The 14311-nt window shown below is 45.2% G+C and overlaps 1 protein-coding gene across 1 annotated transcript in view; it reads right to left on the bottom strand.

Annotated features, from left to right (window-relative positions):
* Nucleotides 1-14311, bottom strand: part of ADAMTSL3 (ADAMTS like 3) — a 412023-nt gene that overhangs the window by 143914 nt on the left and 253798 nt on the right. The window contains 1 exon segment of the mRNA XM_029574962.1: nucleotides 12946-13072. Within this exon segment, the coding sequence (XP_029430822.1) occupies nucleotides 12946-13072 (127 nt within the window).

The raw sequence follows: 14311 nt of genomic DNA, 5'->3' as shown, positions 1-14311 counted from the left end.
AAAAGATTTCCTGATATTTTACAAAACCCACATATTCACCTAACAACAGGCTCTAGAATTTAGTGCAAGAATTTCTGCAAAGATTGAAAATGCCAAAATGCTTCCATTTTGCACACTTTTTCATTAAAAGTTGAAGGGATTTTGTGAACGTTGTGCAAAGGCTGAATTTTGGCACTTTTCACCCATGTCATCACAAATGTTTCAATCAAATTCTATGCGACAAAATTGTAAACTGGTCATTTTTATTTTCATTTTATCTGAAAAAAAAAATAAAGAAAAATCTAGTTTCTACAGCAGTAATGCGAGAAAATATTCCCACAAAATATGTTGTGGTACTGTCATTGATCTAAATAAAGATCGTGATTTTTTAGAACATAAGAAATTGCCATACTGGGTCAGACTGAGGGTCCATCAAGCCAGGTATCCTGTTTCCAACAGTGGCCAATCCAAGTCACAAGGAGCAGGCAGGAAGCCAAACAGTAAACAGATCCCATGCTGCTAACGCCCAGGGTTAAAAAGTGGCTTTTCCCAAGTTTATCTGGTTAAAACAGTTTATGGACTTCTCTTCCAAGAACTTGTCCAAATCTTTTTTAAACACAGCTATGCTAGCTGCCTTTACTGCATTCTCCAGCAAAGAATTGCAGAGCTTAATTGTATGAATTTTCTCTGATTTTTTTAAATATGCTACTTACTCACTTCATGGAGTGGCCCCTAGTTTTTGTATTATTTGAAAAACTAAATAACCGATTCTCATTTACTCATTCTATTCCACTCATGATTTTATAGACTTCTTTCATATCCCCCTTCAACGTCTTTTCTCCATCCTGAACAGCCCTAACCTCTTTAGCCTTTCCTCATAGAGTATCCTTTCCACCTCCTTTATCATTCTGGCTACCCTTCTCCATACCATTTCTAATGCAGCTATATTGTTTTTGAGATGAGGCATCCGGAATTACACACAGTACTCTAGGTACAGTCTCACCCTGGAGTGATAGCAATACAGAGGTATTAGGACGTTCTCCATTCCTTTCCTAATATTCTGTTTGTTTTTTGACTGCCAGTACACACACTGAGCCAAGGATTTCAAGGCATTGTCCACGATGATGTCCAGATCTTTTTCCTGGGTTGTAACTCCCAACATGGAACCTAACATCATGTAAGTACAGTATGGGTTACTTTTCCCTATGTGCATCACTTTGTACTTATCCACATTAAATTTCATCTGCCATTTGGATGTCCAGTCTCCCAGTCTCCAAGGTCTTCCTGCAATTTCTCATAATTTGCTTGTGATTTCACTACTTGGAATAGCTTTGTGTCATCTGCAAATTTGATCACCTCACTTGTTGTTCCCTTTTCCAGATCATTTATAAATCTATTAAAAATCACCGTTCCCAGTACAGATCCCTGAGGCACTCCACTGTTTACCTCTCTCCACTGAGAAAACTGAGCATTTAGTTCTACTCTTTGTTTCTTATCTTTAAACCAGTTTGCAAAATATTTTCTGCATTTCAGTTTTGCCACACTGCCTGCTTAATCCATGGTGAAATCAGGTCCCGAAAAGTCTCAAAAGTTGTACAGAAGTTAGTCTCAAGCTCATTTAAAGTAAAAACATAATTTTAAAACTCAACTGGTAACTCTTTGCTAAAAGGAAGGCCTGTATGCAAGTCACATGCTTGAATGATAAAATCCCTAAAAGAAACATCTTTGCTTCAACTTTTCTTTAAAAAAGTGACCAGTGAAAGGATTCTAGATAATATTGTGCATGTACACTGGAACCCAAAAACGGTAAAAGATTGCAGTGGTAGGCAAGAACACACGGTAAAACTGACAGAAGAGCAATATTCTGATGCCAAGTACATGTTTAATGAGACCACGCTGAGCAGGAAAAGGGCTTTGGGGCAACGAGAGACAGAAAATTCAGTAAAAAAAAAAAAAAAAAAGTTCAGTGCCCAGTAGCTGCGAAAAGAGCTCGTGGGATTCTGGAGTCACAAAATGGGGCTAATCTCTAGGAAGATATTAATACGCTCTCAGCTGCTTTAGCACTGCAGTCACATGCCAGATTCTGTTGGGAAGGGATGGGACAGGATGTAACAGGGCTGGCCGGGACATGCTACATCCCTGCTGACATCTCTTTCCTCTGCTTCGCCTACATGTTAATAAAATAAATGATTGGCTCCAAACAGTGCACAGGTGGTTGTTTCTGCTTGATTGTTTGCAAACCCTTTGAACTGTAAGCAAATGAGTTAACCTAATTTCCCTTTCAGCTTTACCTTTCACGGCTTGCTGTCATTTATTTTCAGACCTAGCCAGGACCTGTTTCAACTCTCACTCCTCACGCTAAGGCAGGGAAAGGGCTGGGAGGGGGAAGGGCAAGTCAAGGCCAGAACAGCGAAGAACCTTCCTATGTGGCACCTAAGTTCATCTCTCCCCGTTTGCTTGCCTCTTTACCCTAATAACATGGTAGATGTAGGTCTCTTAAGGACCAGTTAGCCTACTCACGTCTGCCCCTATGGCCCTGCCTACCTACACTGCTCTAGCTAAGGATATATCCCAGTTGTCAACTACAGCTGTGCCTTATCCAAGTTGGTTATTTCTTCCCCCTTTTAGATCCTCTAATTCTCTGGGTAGATGAGCGTATGTTTCCGTAAATAAACTGATACCAACCAAGGCACCTACTTCTTTTACCCAACCTCTCCCAACTCTGCTCTTCCGTTCCAAGCACGCTTAAATTCAGTACAGTTCTGGTCTCTACCACATCGGTAAACTAGTATTTCCTCATATTTTTTCTGAGCTTTTCTCCCTCCAACTTTAGAATAGGACCCCTTGGCCCTGAATTGCTTGTACTTTACTGAAGTCTGTTATATAACTGAATGTTTCTATCATATCCCTCCTTGCTTTCCCTCCTATCTTCTGGCGAGAACATTTTGAGTCCTTTATCGTCTCTGTGTAAAGTTTGTGTTGCGAGCCCTACACCATTTTGGAAACCTTTCTCTGCACTCAGGTACGAACGTAGATTGTGAGCCCTCTGGGGACAGGGCAATCCCTCCAGTACCTGAATGCAAGCCACCACCCCTGTCTTACCTCCTGCTGCAGCGGCTCCAGCACAGCACTCCCTCCTACTGCAGCGGCTCCAGCACAGCGCTCCCTCCTGCTGCAGCGGCTCCAGCACAGCACTTCCTCCTGCTGCAGCGGCTCCAGCACAGCGCTCCCTCCTGCTGCAGCGGCTCCAGCACAGCACTCCCTCCTGCTGCAGCGGCTCCAGCACAGCACTCCCTCCTGCTGCAGCGGCTCCAGCACAGCACTCCCTCCTGCTGCAGCGGCTCCAGCACAGCACTCCCTCCTGCTGCAGCGGCTCCAGCACAGCACTCATCTGTCCCCCTGCCTTCTTCTTTCCCCTTCCCCTCTACCTGCCCTCCTTTTCCAGCATACATCCTTCTTCCTCCACCCATGTCCTCGGTATGCAGCTTTTTTGCCTCCTCCTCTCTGCCTTCTCTAGCATCTTCCTCCCGCCTCCCCCCTCGAGCGTCTGCACCCAGTGCCTCTCCTGAGTCCCTTTCTCCCTCATGTCACCTGATCGGAGGAAGCCTTTGCCACTGCTCCCAATCACTCTGTGCTGGCACTACGAGAATGCTCAATCATGGACCGGCACTTTGTGCACTGTTGATCTCACAATGCCTGAGATCAGCAGCAAGAAATGCCAGTGAACAAATATTGAACACCTGCATAGTACAAGTACAGCGTGGTGGAGTCCAATGCCAAGACTCCCACTGCTCCAGCCGCTGGTGGATCTTCCACCTTTTTGGTTGGTCGGACCTGGGAATCCCACCACTTGCACTACAGAAACCAATGGCTCCTTCATCTCTTCATGTAGTGGGTCCTAGGGATCCCCACCAGCTTCACTGCTCAGTCTGGTGGCTGTTCCATCTCTTCAGCTGGGGCCAGGGGAGGGCATGGACTTCCAACCCAGCTACACTGCTTTTGCGACATCCCCTGACAGCCCCTGTGCATCTATTTTGCTGTCTCCCCCAGCCATCCCTAAAAAAAAACACTTTGGTGCTCTGCCTAGATAAACCATATGGAAGTGTGGACTTTGGAAAGAATGAGCCCAGGCATCAAGCCCTGAGGTATCCACAAGAATGATCTCCACTGATAACTTCTTTCTCAGTTTTGTTGCTTAACCGGTTTCTCATCAGTCACCAGCTTTCTAACCCATTCTTAATTAATTAAACTCTGGAATTTGTTGCCAGAAGATGTGGTTAGTGCAGTTAGTGTAGCTGGGTTTAAAAAAGGATTGGATAAGTTCTTGGAGGAGAAGTCCATTACCTGCTATTAATTGAGTTGACTTAGAAAATAGCCACCGCTATTACTAGCAATGATAACATGGAATAGACTTAGTTTTTGGGTACTTGCCAGGTTCTTATGGCCTGGATTGGCCACTGTTGGAAACAGGATGCTGGGCTTGATGGACCCTTGGTCTCACCCAGTATGGCATTTTCTTATGTTCTTATACTGGTTGGTTTGTTTGCCAGTCTTCTAGAGTGAAGGAGCAGTCTGGAGGTTAGGGCAGTGGGTTCATATCCCACGGACTCTCTTTTTCACCTCGCGCAAATCATTTCAGCCTCCATTGCGTCAGGTACAAACTTAAAGGTGAAATTTAAAAGCCCGGTGCGCGCCAAAACCGGGAGGTACGCGAATATGTCAGGTCAGTGCGGCCGAGTACATGCGCATCTCCCGCTACGCACACAAATGAACAGTTCCAAAACAAAAACGGGCAGGGTGTGGGTGTTCCTGAATTTTAACTTGAAATAAGCAGGAAAATACTTACGCACACAAGTGCGCACCAGGGCTCCCTGCCGCGTAACTTTACTGCCGCCATGGAGAGCGTGCAAGTTGTAAAACAAAAAAAAATCTAGACTGATCAGCGGGGTTTTAAGGGTCGGGTCTGACAGGGGAGAAGGGAGGCTATCCCTTAACTGGGCAAAATGGGAACGAACTGGGAAAACAGCTAAAGGCATCAGCACGCATGGCTTTTAAAATCTCCACACTTACACGGCAGAAGCAGCATTTGCACACACAGGTGCACATCCACTTAAAACTGCGTGCACATATGCTTGTGGTCAGGCTATTTTATTACAAGCACGCACATACGCACTTATGCTATAAAATGGCTGCGTCCCCTGGCACAAGCTGACAAATGTGCGCCTGCGCGCCTATTAAAAGTTACCAACCCTGATTATAAACCCTCTGGGGTAGATTTTCAAAGGGGTATGTGCGTAAGATACGCGCGTACCTCCCGAAAACCTACCCCAAACCCCCCCTGCGTGCGCCAAACCTATTTTGCATAGGCTCGGCGGCGCGCGCAAACCCTAGGACGCGCGTAAGTCACGGGGCTTTGCAAGGGGGCGTGTCCGGGGCGTGTCGAGTGGGCGGCACAAATTTCGGAGCAGGGCGGGAGGCGTGTCGGGGACGTGACGCTGGCCCGGGGGCGTGGTCGAGGCCTCCGGACCAGCCCCTGGGTCGGGTGATGACGCGCCAGCAGCCTGCTGGCGAGCGCAGATTTACGCCTGCTTTCGGCAGGCGTAAATCTGCCAACAAAGGTAAGGGGGGGGTTTAGATAGGGCCAGGGGGGTCGGTTAGATAGGGGAAGGGAGTGGAAGGTGAGGGGAAGCGGAGGAAACAGGCAGCGCGCACCGGGCTCGGCACGTGCAGGTTGCACAAATGTGCACCCCCTTGCGAACGCCGACCCCGGATTTTATAAGATACGCGCGGCTACGCGTGTATCTTATAAAATCCAGCGTACTTTTGTTCGCGCCTGGTGCACGAACAAAAGTACGCGCGCGCGTAAATTTATAAAATCTACCCATCTGGGTATAGGGAAATACCTACAGTACCTGAATTTAATCTACTTTGAAGAATCACAAAAGGTGCAACAGAAATAATTTTAACTCTGTCAAAAGCTTTACTGAAACCTAGATGGGTGAAATCCACTGTTACCTCCCTGATCCACCTCGTTTGTCTCCTCATCAAGAAATGTAATCAAGTTTGTTTGACAGGACCTTCCCTTTGTGCCGCCATGCAGCCAAGAATCAGGACCTGTCATCAATCCCCTAATTTAAACGACTTTGTCTCTCAGCTGGAAAATTCAAGGGCTCATCCAGGCTCTGTTTTTAAATGAGTTTTCCTGTAGGCACAAACAGGGTCTTGAAAGTTCAAGAACAAAAAGTGAGCTGTGCCAGTTTAAGGCAATGTGACTGCATCGCCATTCCTGGGGGCCCTGAGCAAAGCTGGAAGTGGCAGTGAGATGCAGCTCCCAATGCTCCCTGTGTCTCTTTCTGCAGGGCTTGGTACAAAAGCTGCTTGTTCTGCCTCCCTGCAGCAGGAACGAAAAGGCAGGAGGCCAAAATGCTTCCCGCTCTGCTAGGAGAAGAGCCGCAGTGCATTGCAAGGTGTGGGGTGAGGTTTTATTTGCTTGGCAAAAGTCGGGGGGGGCGGGGATGGCTGATTTGAGGCAGAAGCAGCCAGGTGAGAGATGACATTTCTTTTAGTATCCAACTGAGGGATGTAATTATGGATTTATTTGCCACAAAATGTAGGTGGGGGGTGGGGGTGGGGGGAGGGTGCTCCAAATCTAGTGTTGCATTGAGTCCATGCATTTCTTAAAGTCTTATCACCTGGTATTTTGTTGCACTTAGCTGCATTGGCCCCAATTATTTGCTTGAGCTCTTCAATCAAATTAATTCTGAAGACAGTGGTCTTTTTTAGGCGTAGCACCTACATGGCGGAATTCCCTCTAGAAATTCCTTTACTTAATTAATGAAGATGCTTTTATTTTGTGAACTAGAAACTAAATAGGGGAAGCATTTAAGAAGTTTCACTTTTAAGACAGAGTACTTTTTTTTTTTTTGAGGAGCCAGAGCTGTTCATTTACCTATTTTATATAGTATTTTTATGCTTTTTAGTTATTTTATTATTTAATTTATAATTACTGTTTATTGTTTTATTGTTATGATTTAAATTTTATTATTGGTTTTTAGTGTTGTATAAGTGTCTACTTGGAATGTCACTTTTTAAGTGCTTGAAGCAGTCTTTGGATGTGTAAAGCAGAATATAAATATGTAAATTAGATTAGTTCAGCTCAATTAAGCCAATACTGACAGTGAGGAGATGAAATGATAATCCCACCATTGCTGAGATGTATCAATAGGCACAGGGGAGAATGAGTGAACATCTTCAGAAATGACTTTTCAAGTAGATTCCCTTTTCCTATGTCTATTTACTTATCCCTGAACAAAAATAAAATAGCAGAAAAACACCCCTATAGAAACCGTTTCTTCTCTTCTACTTCCAAAGGTGATGCTTCAATCAAACTGGCCAAAGGAGTTTGACGTCCAGGAATGACTGGTGAAATGATAGAAAATATCCTAAATTGGAAAAATGGCTCTGAATTTGTATATAAAGAAGCAGAGGAAGCAAATCAGGCTACGAAGTACAGAAAACAACACAGGAAGCAATTCCTGTAATACAAACAAAAAATGCAGCTTCTGGCCCCATTAGCTCTAAAATAATAGTTTTGTTTGTATAAGCTTAAATGGTGTTATTTACTAATTATGCCATTCTGTGCTTTAAACTTCAAAGTGATTGGTTTCTTGCTGAGGAAATGTGGGTTATGCACTGCAGTCAGAATACAGGAAATGCACCCGTAGCATGGATTGGAAGCCCAGGCATGCTCCTCTGGTGACTCCAGATATCACCATGCATGGGAGAAACCATCCTGTAATTTGTCAAACTTCTAAATGTATCCCTTGTATTGCTTAAATTACCCAGAGGTTAAAGTGAAATGCACCAGGCATTCTGGGGCATGGAATTCATATAAATGAATCATAGAAGCACAGGATGCAATGGCAGGTAAGGACTGTAAGACTAGCAGTGCATTAAATGTTTCACATGACTTACACAGTAAAGATTCTGCGTAACTTTTCACAAACAAGTGGCCAGTAATATATTGGATGAAGTATAACAATTTGAGAAATGACAGGAAAACTGTTGCCTTCCCCAATTAATTAAATTGAACCCTGTCCACATGATGCACACCGCAAAAATGTAGAAAAAGTTGTAGATTCCATTCACATGAATATTATTTTTCAGAGATGAATCATAAAAGCCGCAGGACCTGCCACAGATGAGCCTATTCAGAGGCCCTCCTAATTTTAAAAGTTCTCTGAAGTAGTGAAGTTGGCTCTGCACCATTCTGGAGGTAAGTATTTGAGCCTCTGTACAATTAAGCATCTTTGACCTTTTTTGAATGTGTCAAGGATCTGACTGCCGTCATCCAAGCTTTGGCGACAGGTAGATTAGATTATTATAATACACTCTAGCAAAGAAAGATGTTAGGCATCTTCAGATTTTGCACAATCCTGCAGCAAGGTTGTAGCTAAGCAAAAAGTGGTGGGACTGGGCGATGCCATTACTTATGAGCCTACGTTTACTGCCAATCAAGAGTGGAACTGTATTGAGATCACTTTGCATTGAGGTCAATATTCAAAGCATGTTTGGCGCTACTTAGCCAGATAAGTGGAACTTATGCGGCTAAGTAGCAGCTGCTATGTGCCCACATTCAGAGGCTGCCGTTTAGCTGTATAAGTCCCTTATATGGCTAAAACGTTAGCTGCATAAGTTGTGGGTGGGCAGTGGGCAGATCGGGGAGGAGCGAGTTAGCTGTACAATTTATGAGGCTAACTGCCTACATTTGGACTTAGCTGCATAAGTTTACAGCTAAGATAAATGGGCCACAGAGCAGGTCTACGTTTAGCCGGTTAAACTTATTCTGCTAAGCACTCAGTTATACATGTATGTTCAGCGGCATAGCTGGATAAACTCTAACCGGTTAAGTAACTTAACCGGCAAGTTTCGAATATAGACCCTGTTGTGTTTAAGGCATATCGGAGTGGGGAGCCAAAGAATTTGGTTGGTTTACTTAGGGTTTACTCGCCGTCATGCCAGTTTCAATCTTCTCAACAAGTTTTGCTTGCCCCTTCCTGTTTTGGCTGAAGTACATCAGCTTTTGGTTACTTTGCCTCTCACTTTCGGAATGCGATGCCAATAGGGCTGCATAGTGAATTGAGTTATTTATTCTTTTGAGAAAAGGCATGGATTTTTTTGTTTTTAAAGCCTTTGAAGGGTGAAGATCTTTGATGATGTCTTCTTCTGGATTTGTTCTTATTTGGGTTGGAGGATATGGTCTTTTGATTTACTTTTAGGGGATGGGAGAAGAAGGTGTGGGTAGTGGTTTGCAGAGTTGACTACTGTGATTTTGCAATAGTTTTTTGATGGCATATAGCACTTTAGGTGGGTACGTGCTTTTTTTGTAAGTCACTCAGGGCTGCAAGATTAGAGTGAGGCATCAAATGGAAATAAATAAATGGAACTATGCCACCTGCACTGTGAAATGAAAGGGATTTTTTTGAAATTCTGAAAGCAGCTTAAGGTCTTGTTTTTTTAATTTAGCCTTTGGGTAAATCCTGTGCTGATTTGTTTTTTTTCATTGATGTTTTAAATGTTTGAATGTACTGTGTGTTTATTGTATTATGCTTGTTGAACTGGAATATGCCATGAACAATAACTTTATTGGATGTTCTAGAATATAAATTTAATTAAATAAATAACATGAAGGAGCAAAGAATGGCAACAACTGGGATCAATTCACCCAAAATCCTTTTGGCTTCAGGAGGGCAAATAATGAGAAATAATCAGGTTTTACCCAATAGCAATTTTTGTAAAAGAAGATATAGACGAGCTATTTAGCAAAAAAAAAAAAAAAGTGAAACAAAAAGGTATCTGTCTCAGAGAACAGAGGAGGAGGAACTAACATAGGCAATCTATTAAAATCTCCAACCTGCCCGGAGACCTGCCCTCCACCTGAATTTAGCCATACACATGTACACCTTTTATTCACAACTGCCTGCTCTCTGGCCCAAACAGATTTAGTCCTGCTTGGGGTCAGAGTACACAGCCATTACTTCTGATAGGTGCAGTTTTGACACAGTTAACGTCTGATTATGTTTGCACAAAAAAATAGGAAAGATAGCGTGGACAAACTCTTTTCTCTTATTCTATCAGATTACACTGCAAAAGCATTGGCAACATCTTTTACCTGATTTTTAAACCCTGGCTAAAATTTCCCACGCATTACAAAGGCAAGCTTTAAAAGGGCTTTGCCTTTCAAGGATTATGACGGTCGCCTCTTAAAAAATGTTTTTTTAAGTATCCTAACACCCACATTAGCCTATATAACCTGAAAACTATTTCTCTTATCCTAGCCTAAGCTCCAGATCTTTGCATCCTCTCGCTTTCTCACACATTTATTTAGTCACAGCTCACACTTGCATGCCACCTTCTAGATGCATTCAAACTCTTTTTACACACATATACCTCTCGTCTACTAAAACGCACACAATACAAAAACGTGGCCAAGCTTAGTGGGACTGTCATGATGGGGCTTATCTGAAGGCAGAACCTCCTGGAGGAGGACTTGCGTGACTGTGATCCTTGGCATGGGGTTTGGTCGGTGAGGCGTGGGGGGGGGGGGGGGGGAATGAGTGCCGTATGGTGACAAAAGTGTGAAGAGGATATTGTAACAGATATTGTGTTCTTCTTGTTGTGCGTCTTCGGTAATAATGGGTATTTTCTCTTAGCCTGATTTTTAATTCCATTCCTACACCCATTTGCAGGCTCAAAGAGTGCTACAATGGAGGCTGTCAGTCCACCCGACTACAAAATATGAATTACACCAGCCTCCTAAAAACCCACTTTCACTGTGCAAACCACACTGCAGACTTTCTGTCACTGACTAATACCCGGGTGCCGACGTGAACAATGTAACCAAATCCCTCTATGTATTTTTCGGATGTCAGCATATGAAAACTTCCCTAATTTCTATATAACATTGCTATTTCCCAATAAATATAAATAAAATATCCTTGTTTCCTCACTGAATCCTAGGGCCTTCTAATTGTTTCTGAGAACATTTGAATAAGGCTGTATGATAATTTAAGACTGGGCAAGTGATATATTTTTTTTTTTTTTGCTTTCTTGCCCTTAGCTTAAGCTGACATTATGATCAGAGCATGCTCAGAGCACTTCCTCCTTTCTGATCTAGTTGCTGTTATGTTGTTTGCATAAATGGAGCGACCCTATGTATCCAAAAGGGGTAGTTATGACCTTGGGTATTGTAATGAGGTTGATAACATATCCTTTGATTCTGAACGGAGAGCAGTCTAGAAACTCACATAAAGGTTTGTTTACTTGCATTTCCTAAAATATAGAGGGCCTCTGAGTTCCTTTTTTTTTTTTAAAATAGAATTTGATCATTTTTATTTGGCAAATATATTTCTGCAGAAAAAAATGTTCTGAATTCCATATTTGAGTGAATCGGGCCCTAGCTTGCTAGACAGGATTATATACCCGTACTCCCCAATCAGTAGACATGATCAGAGAATGACAGTCATTCCATGAGCTGAATGAGTTCACTGTACACTTATTAAAAAGTGGCAAACTGCAGGTCAGGGGTGGCCAACTTCAGTCCTCAAGAGCCACAAACGGGTCTGGTTTTTCAGGAAATCTGCAATGAATATGCATAAGGAGGCAGTGCATGCAAATCTATCTCATGCATATTCGTTGTTGGATAATCTGAAAACCAGGCCCGTTTGTGGCTCCTGAAGACCTGAATTGGCCGCCCCTGCTGTTGGACATAATACTGTTTACATCAGGTGCGCATCTTGGATTCTCTTTTAAATACATGAACTATTACAAATATAGGCATGGATTCATCATTCCACTTTAAATACAGAGGAATGATGAGCCGCGACAAAACAAGGGGTGGGGAGGAATGATAGTGAGCAAGCGGCCACATCGCAGCGGTGCGTTCTTGCCCAGCACGCTTGTGGCCACGCTGCACACTAATCGCCCCATAGCTATTTCCGGCCCTGCTGCGGGCAATAATGGGGTAGATTTTCAAAGGGGTACACGCGTAAGATACGCGCATACCCCCCGAAAACCTACCCCAAACCCCCCCTGCGCGCACCGAGCCTATTTTGCACAGGCTCGGCGGCGCGCGCAAGCCCTGGGACGCACGTAAGTCCCGGGGCTTGCAAAAAGGGGCAGTCGGGGGCGTGGCCAGGGGGCGTGGTTAGGAATTGGGGCGTGTCTGGGGGCGTGTTGGCGGTCCGGGGGCGTGGCCGAGTGCCCGAACACAGCGGCCTGTGTCGGGGCCTGCTGCGCTGGCGTGCGTAAGTTACTACTGCCCGGAGGCAGTAGTAACTTTTCTGATACAGGTAGAGGGGGTCTAGATAGGGCCGGGGAGGTGGGTTAGGTAGGGGAAGGGAAGGGAAGGGAAGGGAAGGTGCGGGGGTGTAGAAAGAAAGTTCCCTCCGAGGCCGCTCCAATTTCGGAGCGGCCTTGGACGGAACGGGCAGTGCGCGCAGGGCTCGGCGCACGCATGTTGCACAAATGTGCACCCCCTTGCGCACGCCGACCCCGGATTTTATAAGATACGTGTGGCTACGCGCGTATCTTATAAAATCCAGCGTACTTTTGTTCGCATCTGGTGAGCGAACAAAACTACTTGCGCGCGTAAATTTATAAAATCCACCCCAATGTGCGATACATTATCGCCCACGGCACTACAGGCCCCTAATTTCCCTAAACCCTGCCTAAACTCCTCCCCTGTCCCTAATTTAAATTTAATGGCCCATCACAATTTTGATGAACGACCCCGATAGTCTTGAAATATTTTCAAACATAGTCTATCGTTCATGAAAAGTTAGCAAACCCCCATCAAGGGCAGACTTTGTCCTAAGCAGGTCTGCAGCAGAAGCTCATATTGTGGAAGGCGCGAGGCTGAGAAAGAATATTTTGTGCAAGTTAAAGCAGGATTTATCCGATACCTACTTTTCTCCAGCGAAAGATGCGACTTGGACTGTCCCCTCACAAGCCTGCACGTTGCCCCGTCTCCGGCACAGACACCACAGTTGTCTTCCTTGGCACTGCTCCCGAGCTGTCGATCACAGCCTACTACCTGCCAAAATCAACAGCATAGTCAGGAGGGCAGTGCTGCAGCCCCTCAGGCTCGGGTTTCTGGAATTTTATTTATGTTATCCTTTTGATTTTTATGAGCTGGCCTCATTCTGTCAGGGCACATCTTGCTTTTCACTGAACCCAGGAAAGATCAACACCTTTATCATTTCTGTGATTTGCAGGAACCGCAATTATCGGGGACCCAGCGTGAGTGAAATACTGCATCTCCGCAGTATGAAAGCCACTTTTCTCTTTATGGTCACAGCCAGGAAGGTGTCTGTCTTTAACAATTTTTTTTTTCCTGCTGACTGGCTGAATTGGTCCACCGATATTCGCAGGGTGCACAAATGTAGCCGGTCAGGGAAAGGGCAGCTCTGGAAGCTTTCCCAGGGCAGGCTTCCAATTTAGCTGCTCAGTGCAGATTTTCGGCTGTAAGTGGCTAAGAGGTAGATCTTCAAAACATACACGCGCGCGAACAAAAGTACACCAGATTTTATAAGATACGCGCGTAGCCGCGCGTATCTTATAAAATCCGGGGTCGGCGCGCAAGGCTGCACAAAATTGGCAGCCTGCGTGCGCCAAGCCGCGCAGCCTGCCTCCGTTCCCTCCGAGGCCATTCCGAAATCGGAGCGGCCTCGGAGGGAATTTTCCTTCCGTGTCCCCCCACCTTCCCCTCCCTTCCCCTATCTACCCCACCCCCCAGCCCTACCTAAATCCCCCCCCTACCTTTGTTGGGCAAGTTACGCCTGCTTGAAGAAGGCGTAACTTGCGCGCGCTGCCCCGGCATCCCCCGGCACAGGCCGCAGTGCCGGGGGACTCGGGACCGCCCTCCCGGCCCGCCCCCTAACTGTCGCCACTCCCCCGGACCCACCCCGGCCCGCCCCCTGCCCCGGACACGCCCCCTCCCACCCCTTTTACAAAGCCCTGGGACACGCGCGTCCCGGGGCTTTGCGCGCGCCGGCGGCCTATGTAAAATAGGCGTGCCGGCACGCTTAAATCCAGAGGATTTACGCGCACAGGGGTTTTAAAATCTACCCCTAAGTGTAGTTGGACAGCTCTGGTCACACTAATTTCTATCCTAAATCTAGGTGAATTTTATCACCACCCCGGCTGGTTAAATGCGGCTGAAAATTTGGCTAAAGATAACCGGATAAAACTGCCTGCTTATGTTTGCCCCTCAGTGGCTTCTTGAAAATTGATCTCATGAGAATGAAAAAAAAAATCTCTAGTGTTATATTTT

This window comes from Rhinatrema bivittatum, chromosome 13, assembly GCF_901001135.1.
Source record: "Rhinatrema bivittatum chromosome 13, aRhiBiv1.1, whole genome shotgun sequence".
NCBI lineage: Eukaryota > Metazoa > Chordata > Amphibia > Gymnophiona > Rhinatrematidae > Rhinatrema > Rhinatrema bivittatum.
This window is presented reverse-complemented; position numbering and strand designations above follow the sequence as displayed.